General features: G+C 53.0%; 1 protein-coding gene and 1 long non-coding RNA gene across 2 annotated transcripts in view; one reads left to right on the plus strand and one right to left on the minus strand.

Moving 5' to 3' along the window:
• Positions 1-435: 435 nt before the first annotated feature.
• Positions 436-8263, minus strand: LOC107215514 (perilipin-3-like). Its single transcript, XM_033520120.1, has 7 exons — positions 5692-8263; positions 5036-5231; positions 4397-4479; positions 2871-4086; positions 2251-2450; positions 1940-2068; positions 436-1864 (listed from the first exon to the last, which is right to left on the minus strand). The coding sequence occupies exons 1-7, from the start codon at positions 5749-5751 to the stop codon at positions 1304-1306; spliced, it is 2445 nt and encodes an 814-aa protein (XP_033376011.1). The 5' UTR covers positions 5752-8263; the 3' UTR covers positions 436-1303.
• LOC107215518 overlaps positions 2444-9667 on the plus strand; it is a 9046-nt gene continuing 1822 nt past the window's right edge. Inside the window, exons 1-2 of the long non-coding RNA XR_004500351.1 lie at positions 2444-2566; positions 2673-2854. This is a non-coding gene — a long non-coding RNA (uncharacterized LOC107215518). The remainder of the gene's footprint in view (positions 2567-2672; positions 2855-9667) is intronic.

Below are 9667 nucleotides of genomic sequence, written 5' to 3' on the forward strand. Positions count from 1 at the left end.
CGGGTAAGCCACCCCCCACCCTCCCCAGCCAGGGCCAGCCCTGCCCGCTGTCCCCCGCAGGAGCAGCCGGAGGTGGCAGAGCGCTGGGGACAGACAGGGACCGACCTTTCCTTGCGGGAGGTGTTGGAACAGGGACGAGCACTGCAAAGGCAGGATCCGGGGGAGCAGAGGGAGCTAGGGGTGAGGATGAAGAGTGGGGCGTGGACAGATGCACCTGAGCCTCAGGAGTACAGGCAGAAGTCAGGGAAAAAAAATAAAGGTATTTTTTTTGCTTAAGAAAGCATGGGACCTGCTAAAGCACTTTGTTCCCTCCAGCAAGAGCAGGGAACAGACAAGATGGCCAGGGACAAGATCTGGTAAAGGCAAGGCTTCATCATCACAGCTCAGGTGAGGGTAGAACACAACCCTGCAGCTTTAGATACACACAAACCCACATGGCTTTGAATGCAGGTCACGCTTTATTCCAGTGTCTGCTCACCAGCCCTGGCACAGGGACAATGCCAGGAACAGTTACCAAAATAAGCTACATTAGAAATTATTACAAAGTAGTGTTTTCTAGGAAAGAACCATCACCTGGATTAAAATCCCTCCTATTCTAATAACAGAATATCCTAATCCCATGGCAGAGTAACTCCTGGGAAAAGCTGCCTCATTTAATGGCTGTGAAGTGTTTCACACATGGAGTTACTCACAGATAATCCTTGAAGTCATTCACAGAACTAGGAAAGGTGATTAAAGAAAACCCCATGCTGCTGAGTGCTTCTCCATGAAAGAGAAAGTGTTTGGCTGATCCATGAGGGGAAGTCTCTTCTTGAGAAGGAGCTCCTTGCCCCCAGCTGTGCCAGATGTGCTGCAGGGCCCAGCCTCCCCGGAAGCACAACAGACACAAAGGAAGTTGTACCTTTAAAAGTGGAGAAGGTGGGAGATGGTATCAAAGGTCAAGCAGAGCATCTTCTCAAGAGTTCCACAGCTTGGGTGAATTAAAAACAAATTCAGCATTAAAAATAAGTTGAGATCACGTCTCTCCCACAGTTTGTCTCAGCAAGATTCAGCCACTCACAGCTACAGCTGGGCTGAGTTAAAAAGCTGAAGTGCAGGTTCAATCTCCCCTTTCAGCACAGCAGTTGGATTTAAAAACAGTAAATCAAGATTCAGAATCTCCCCACCTTGGCTATCAAATCTCCTTACAACTACATCTGACTCTAAATTCAGAGCAGAGGCACTTGTGGCACAAGTGGGCACACAATTAGAAGATCCAGTGCTGTTCTAGCCAAGTAGCCTTGGCCAGAAGAGCTGGGCTTTATCAAAGATCTTCCTCTGGTGCAGTGTTTTTTATCTCCTTGGCAGCCAGGGCCACATCTGTGTCCTTCCCAGCCTTCTCCTCCAGCTTTTCTAGCACTTCATACCATTTTTCTGAGAGCCTGTTGGTTCCCTTTGGCTCTTCAGGTGCCTTTGTCACCTCCTGTGATAGTGGAGCCTTTTCCAGCTTGGGTAATTTTCTATCACTCCTCATCTCTTTCTTCTTGTGCTTTCTGCTGTCCTGTGCCACTTTAGCCACGGCCCTGAAGGGCCCCACAATCCAGTTCAGAGGGGTGTTGTGAGTGACATAGTCCAGGAGGACATCGAGGGACCTCCGGGCCTCTGCCACACGGTCCTGGCTCCGGGCCAGGGTGGCTCTGGAGAGGTCCTGGAAGGACACGGCCCTGGAAAAAGAGCTGTGGAGCTTGTGGATGTGTCGAGTGGCCTGAGACACAGCTTCCTGGATGCTGCTGGGGAGCCCGTGGATGCTGAGCCTGAGGCTCTCGTAGTTGGGCTGGAGCTGCTGGGTGATGATGCGCAGCATGGCCAGAGTGCGCGGCTCCACCTGCCGGGAGAGAACAGCTCAGTTACAGCTCGGGGAGCGCCCAGAGCGGGGCTGCTCTGCACCTTCCGGGGATACCTCTGGCTGGCAGGCAGTTCTGACTTGGTGTCCTTTGGGCTGGGTCAGGCTCCAGTCCACCCACAGCTGGTGGAGCTTCTCCTGTCCCTCCAGCAGCTTCTGGCCAACCTCCTGTTTCACAGATTGAATCTGATGGGAAAAACGAGAGGAAAGGTTGTACTGTGAGCACACACAGAGGCACGAGTGCTTCCCTGCCAGGGAAGGATCCAAGGTGACACTGAGCTGGTGCAGGACGGAGGAAGAGCTTCCAGCTGGAGAGCAGGGCAGGAAGGGCTACAGACAGGAGGAAGAAGGGCAAAGCGTGTTGGTACCAGTTTTATTGCCAGCTGCAGCCGTGACAGGGTGTCCTGGGTGCGGTGCCTGAAGCCCTGCAGCTTGGCCAGGGAGAGCTGGTAGGCTCGGTGCCGGAGCCTGCCCGACAGCGAGCCCAGGCGCACAAAGTAACTCCGCTGCCTCTTCTGCTCCTCCACGGAGGCCACGCCAAACCCCTGCACCGTGGTGGCCAGTTTACCTGGAGGAAACAAGAACAGAGCTGCAGCTGGGCTCCACTGCCAGCTCAGAGGGGTGGAAGAGGTTGAGTCACCCATTGGAAAACACAAAGGCTGAAGCTTGCTGTGGGAGCAGGAGGTTTGTAGTCATTCATGTGTTAAAGGCAGGTTAGTCCCTGCTCAATCTTCAGGTAAGCAGACTTGGAGGGCTTGAAGCGTGAACCCACGTGGTTATTTACTTTCAGACTGATGGGCAAGGACCAGCCAGCAAATGCTTGAACTCTGTCCATACCATACGGCAATTTGGTGTTGGCAGCCGGCAACTTGGTGATAAATTCAGAGCTACCTGTCTGCTCCAGAAGCTGAGTCTTGCTGTGTCAGGTGCTCTCTACTCAAGTGGGAAAGGACTTGTGTCTACAAGCGCCGGGTAAGTATTTTCTTACCTAGTTCCTCCTCAGTCATCGGGAGGTAATGATCCACCAGATCTTCTGACATTCCCAGGACAGATTCCACACCTCCAGCCACTGCCTGGCTCACTGCCTTGGCTTTGCTTATGCTGCTGGTGACCACTGAGTTGGTCATCTCCACACCCCCCTGGAGAGCCTCCCTGCCCTGCTCCAGGGCTGTGTTGATCTTGCTGGTGATGGTGCCATAGGCAGCATCCAGAGCTGTACTGACCGTAGAGGTGACCACGGATTTGGTCTTCTCGACACTGTCTTGAACAGCCCCTTTGGTCAGGTCCACTGCTTCAGTCACCTTGTTGGCCACCAGGTCCTTGGCCCCCTGGGCAGCCCCCACAGCTGCAGTGATGGTGGAAGTCACAGCAGACTTGGTTCTGTCAACGCTGTCCTCCACCATGTGCTTGGTGACATCCACAGCCTCTGTCACCTTGTTGGTCACCAGCTCCTTGGCCCCCTGGGCAGCCTCCACAGCGCTGACAATTGTAGAGGCAACTGCAGACTTGGTCAGGTCAACGCTGTCTTCTACGATGTGTTTACTGAGGTCCACTGCCTTGGTCACCTTGTCTGTCACCAGCTCCTTGGCCCCCTGAGCAGCCTCCACTGCGCTGACAATCGTGGAAGTAACTGCAGACTTGGTCAGGTCAACGCTGTCCTCCACCATGTGCTTGGTGACATCCACGGCTTTGGTGACCTTGTCCACAGCATCGGTCACCTTGTTGGCCACCAGGTCCTTGGCCCCCTGGGCAGCCCCCACAGCTGCAGTGATGGTGGAAGTCACAGCAGACTTGGTCCTGTCAACGCTGTCCTCCACGAGGTGCTTACTGAGGTCCACAGTCTCTGTCACCTTGTTGGTCACCAGCTCCTTGGCCCCTTGAGCAGCCTCTACAGCATTGACAATCGTAGAGGCAACTGCAAACTTGGTCCTGTCAACGCTGTCCTCCACCATGTGCTTGGTGACATCCACAGCCTCTGTCACCTTGCTGGTCACCAGCTCCTTGGCCCCCTGGGCAGCCTCCACAGCGCTGCTGACAGTGGAGGTGACCACAGACCTGGTCAGCTTGACACTGTCCCCAACAACACTTTTAGTGAGGTCCACAGCTTCAGTGACTTTATCAGCCACCGCTTCCTTGGCCTCGCAGGCAGCGTCCATAGCAGATGTCACCTTGGTGGACACCAGCTGCTTGGTGTCTGAGATCACCTGCACCAGGGAGAGGCAGAGAGATATTTTTGTTGTTGTTCCAGAATGTGTTTTCCCTCCCTGAAAAAGCTTTTTCCCTCGGGTTAGTTGTGCCTGCAGTCTGTGGGAGGGCCGGGGAGGTGAGCACACCCAAACTGACGTGGACATGGTCAGTGTTCACTCCTGCGTGCTGAGGGCACCTCTGTAGCTTTCCCTGCTGCTGAGCTTTATTCATTTCCCCATATTCCCTTGGTACCCTGTGTTATACAGTATATATAATGTATAACAGTTCTGTGGAGCCATGGCTTCCCCAGGAACAGCCTTCCCTTACCTTGTCTGCTGGCTGCTGCAGGAAGGGCAAGTTCTCCTCCAGCTGATCCAGACCTTTACAGGCATATTCATTCACAAGGGCAACTGGAAGAGACAACAGGAATAAACCAGCTTATTCTTACATTTGGGAATGGGTTTTTTCACCCTACAATAGCCAGTTCAGCATACACTCATGGAAACAAGCCCCCCTCAAATAAATCATCATTCTGGGGTGGGATGTCTTGATAAAAGTGAACAAACACTAAAATTTGGCAGGTTCAAATAGTCTCCATTTTGCCTTCCCAGCTTTCTAACTAGACTTTGATCCAATTGCAGTGTAGCAGCTACCCTTGGTGAGTGGGGAATTGGGTTTAAAGGGTTGAAAAGTGTTGGGGTAAGGCAGACTGAGCCCTATCCCAGACTGACACAGCTCCCACTTGGGATGGTCAGAACTTAGGGAGTTACTATGTGGTAACAGAAAGCAATGAAACTTTGGTTCTCCTGGACACAGTTTCATCCCAGGGCAGTTCAGTGTCAGGAGCTGCTGAGTGGAGGCTCAGGGATGGAGGAGAAGGTGCTGCTGGGGGTGGGATCCCCCTCCAGGCACACAAACCTCGCCTCCCCTCCCTCTGTCCGAGGGTCCCCCCAGCCCTGCACTTACTCTGTGGCTCGAGCTGGCTCAGGATGGGCTGTGCCCCTCCGACCACGCTGCCCACAGCCACGGCAGCCACGGTCTCAGCCACGCTGCAGACGCCACTGAGGCAGGGGTGGGACTCCTTGGTCTGGTTGTAGGCAGAGGAGACCAGGTTGAAGGCAGAACTGAGCAAGGGCAGGCTGGTGACTCGATTGACAGCGCTCTAAACCCAAGAGAAATGGTGACATTAGAGCCCAGCCTGAGCTGGTGGGTGAACACAGCCGTGTGTCTGTCCAGAAAGGTCCCAGCAAATCCATCTCCCCATCCCTCTTCAACTCAGAGCTGAGGAGACTCATCCAAAGGCCTCCACCAAGTGAACAAGCCGGGGTTAAGAAGTCTGAATTTTGTGCTCATGAATTCTGAGTCACACTGGTTTCAGCACCAAACCAGATGTGGAAGTAGGACCTGTAATTGCTCCTGTTTCAGAACAACTTCCTTCACTTCACAGCCCTGCAGTTGTCTCCTGAACAAAACAATTACCTTCTGAACTGAGGGGGTTTTGATTTGGCCACAGCTTCATAGGGCTCTTCCTGTCCTCCCAGCCTGGCTTTGGGGCACTGGCAGAGGTTCAGCAGCACCGTGTCAGTGGGTGATTTAACTGCTGTGTGTGCCCTGGCACCTACCACACTCTGCTGCTCCTCAGCCTTCAGCAGCTCTGGGGTTGGGGTCTTTCCTGAGGCCATACTGACTTCAGCTGCAGCTGGAAGGAAAACAAGAGCATCATGAGCACAACTTCATTGCCTCCAAAGAAATAAAATCCTGCCAAAACAGGGGAAAAGCAGAGGGCAACAAAGCTGGGATCTGACATTCAGCTGCTCCCAGGAAGGTTCAGGTTAGAAATGGGTGAGAACTGTTTTATCTGTCTTGTGTTTTCTCTGTGGGGTGGGATGACCCTGGTTGCACACCAGGTACCCACCAAAACCACTCCATCACCCCCTCCTCAGCTGGAGAGGGGAGAGAAAATATAACAATATAACCATGAAAAATCCAGTGGAGTTTTGACTGGAGGATGAGCCATGTTTCCCAGCTGCAGCATTCCATGGCTACCTGGAGACTTGTCCTCTGGTCCTACTGGCCAGCAAGGCAGGAAATCTGACTTCCTGTGGCACCAGGGCTCAGAGACATTCTCATGACACAATGGGACTGAAGAAGTGTACACTGTTGCAATAATCCAAGTGGGTATTGGTTCCCCAGCACAGATCTCCTGTGGCATCCGGACACTCCTGTATTGCTGATAAAGCCAGGATTACTCTGAGCCTTAGGCACAGCAGGGATTTCAGCACATTTGTTCTTCAGGACAGTCTGCTTTTCTCTCCTTTGCCAGTCAATTCCTATTCTTAGATTTACTATGACATTTTCCAGTGGAAAAAACTCAAACCAAGATTCTTCCCAAACTGCTCCGAGCTCACTGGCAGAGTCTTTCTGAAAGAACTCGCCATCTGAGTTGTGGTGGAGCCCATTGTATTGTTTGTTGTGTTCTTTGTGCAAGGTTTTTATTTTGGTGAGAAACAGGAACAGAGAGATGGAGAGTAGTGAAACCAGCATTTGTGAGCCCTGGACTGGGCTCTGATGCTGGCCAGGGACATCCCAGGAGGTGACTTGGCAAAACATCAAATATTGCTGCCTTAACCACTGAATTAGTCAGAGTTCAGTGAGATTTGAGCAGGGCAGGGATGCTGAGTGCCACATGCCTACAGCAAAAGCTGTCACACAGGTTGTCACCTCCAGCCTCTCCTGGGAGCTCATCTGGGAGCTCTCCCCAGTTTATCTGCACAGCAAAAACACCAATGGATCCTCACCAGGCTGGGAGGAGTTGTAAAAACTGCTCCAAACAAAGCAAGGCTGAATGTAAAATCCGAGTCCCAAAGTCCACGAGGTTTGCTGTCAGTGCTGTCCCTCTCCCTCAGGGCAGCTCTGTCTTTTCTCTGGAGCCAAGCAGGGCTGACTTAGGGGCAAAGCACAGCTCTTTCAACACAATCACAAACAACCCCTTTTGCTCAGCTATTTTACTCCTGGACAGGTGGAAAAAGCTCAAGCTGTGGAGTTTGACACTGTTTGCCTTGGTGTCAGGGCCAGCACTGAGACACTGCAGCAAAAGGAACAGAGGAGGATTCATGTTAGAGTAATTCAGGAGTGACTCCTTGGCTGATTTAAAAACTGGTGTAAGGTTAGATCAGCCTCTGAAGTACAGGGATCCCATGTTAATTATGGCTGGGGCCTGCCAGGGAATATCCTTCAGCACACTCATGTTGGAACAAGGTTTGTTCTCTGCTGTGTAGGAGAAATCCATGTTTTGCAATGCCCAGATTTGCAGTGTGGGCAGATCTCCACAGTGTGGTTTTATTTTCTCTTTCCCTTGCAGAAGTGCTGAGCAGCCCTTGCTTTACTTCAGAGACTGCAGGAAAGCCCAGTGCTTGGCAACTCTGGGTCAGGTGCTTCTGAATCCTTTGGAGAAGCCACAGCCAAGCCAGGATGGTTGGGAGAGGAAATCCCAGTGGGAAGAGGAACAGAAACAGCACCACTTTGTTTTGGTTGTGGTTTGTCGTATGAAAGTGATGATCAGATGATTCCACACCATTGCTAAATGTGAAATATTAGGTCACTGCTGGAGAAAGCTCTTGAGACAGATGGTTTCAGAACAGTGAAACTTCAGTGCTCTTTTCTAGCATCAAGGTCAAGAGATTTTCTGGGATCAGGAGCTGAACTCCTGGTCATTGCCAGCCAGTGAAAGAGCAAAGGCTGGCACCAAACAGCAGGACAGTGGCACCAGACCCACCCAGCTGTTCCCTGCTTCATCCCTCACTGGCCTGGCAGAAGAGCCAGGAACTCCCCTGCTTCTGTCACTGGTGATCAGCATCTCCTGAATTCTGTCACTGGCAGTGACCAGGGCACGTGGAGCTGGTTCTTTACTCCCCTTGGCTGGAAGGTTTTGCTGTGGGGAGCAGCTCAGCTCCACGAGAACAGGCTGCTGGTGTGTGGTCCTGGAGGATCTTCACGTTCAGGAAGCTTCTCTCCCTTCCAAGGGGTTTTACCCTGGGAGACAGAGCCACAGCCAGCATGGCTGGTTCAGAGGCTTAACTGGCAATTCCTTAATGACCATCGAGGAAAACAAAGCTAAGTTTAGTGCTTTAGATGTGAGCAGGGAGGGCTAATCAGGGCAGAGGAATCCAATTGTGGTTAAAGCACCCATTTGCATTCTTTTCGAGATTTGCCACTGATACCCAGTTCCCAAAAATGCTGAACTGGGTCATGGGATGCCTGTAAGGAATGGGCTGCAGATGCCCTGAGGACAGAATTAGTTTTAGGAGGAAGATCAAATGATTGCCAGCTTTGACCTGAGGACAGTAGTTTCGGGAGGGCTGGCAGAGGTGCCCATCTCACCTTTCTGGATTAACCAGCAGCACTAGGAAACCTCAAAGATCAAAGCCACCCTTGCTGAGGGATGCAGGGCTCCCACCCACCTCCAGCAGAAGTTAAAGACCACAACCAGTGGCCACCACTGGGTCAGTAACTGCTTGAACAGAGATGTTTTAGGAAAGGAAGTTTTAACTAAAACACCTTCTCAGTAGTTCTCAATCTTTCCACGAGGACAAAGCTCTTGGTTTCACCTGGAAGCTGTGACTTGCAGAGCAAGCAGCTCAGCACATTTCCATCCAGAATTTTCAGCAGAACCAGCTTCAGAAACTGAAATCCTTCCAGCCATGCACAGCTCAGGGTAGTCATGACCACACTTAAAGCCTTGTTAGTCTTGAGAAATACTAATCCAGTTTGCCAGAGCTCCTCTGGGAGCTGGCAGAGCCCTGCAGGGACAGGGTGCTCCTGAGCAAGAGCTCTCTTGTCACACTCACTCCTCGTGCCTCCACCAAAGGATCACGAGAAACAACCCCGGGCAGGGCTGGCAGCGCTGTCACAGGAAGGGAATGCCCGGCTGGTCACCTGCACTGCCTGGCCCCGGGGTGTCCCCTATCCCACCTGGCCCTGGGGTGTCCCCTGTCCCACCTGGCCCTGGGGTGTCCCCTGGCCCCGGGGTGTCCCCCTGCCCTGGAGGATCCACCTCGTCCCCACCGTCCCCAAACACCAGGCTGGGCCGGGCAGGTGAAGGTGACTGGTGGGAGTCACCTCCTGTGGATCCCCCAGCCAGGATCCTCAGCAGACAAGAAGCAGAAAGGAGATTTTAAATCCCAAACTGCTCAATGACAGGTCAGAGATCCATGGAATTACCGAGGAGCCATCTCAAAGCTGGGAAGGAGCCTTTAGAGAAGGGTTTGAATCCCACCATGGATTTGGTTAGAAAGGACCTTAAAGATCACCTGGTTCCAACCCCCAACACTCTCAGCTTCCATCTCCTGCTCTCCAGAAGCCACAGGCAGCTCCTACAGCAGGGACCCCCGAGCCACGGCACCCCCAGCCAGGGGCCAGCCCTGGGGAGTCACCCCAAGCCCCCGGACAAGCCACAGACCCCCCCAGCTCCCACACCTTGCCCTGCCCAGCCTTACCTGCCTCCTCCGCGGCCGGCACTGGTGAGACTGGGAGTGCGGGGCGGCGTCCCAGTTAAATACCCCGCGGGGTGATTGGCAGTGGGGCGGGGCTGCAGGTGAG

Source organism: Parus major, chromosome 28, assembly GCF_001522545.3.
Source record: "Parus major isolate Abel chromosome 28, Parus_major1.1, whole genome shotgun sequence".
In the NCBI taxonomy this organism is placed as follows: domain Eukaryota; kingdom Metazoa; phylum Chordata; class Aves; order Passeriformes; family Paridae; genus Parus; species Parus major.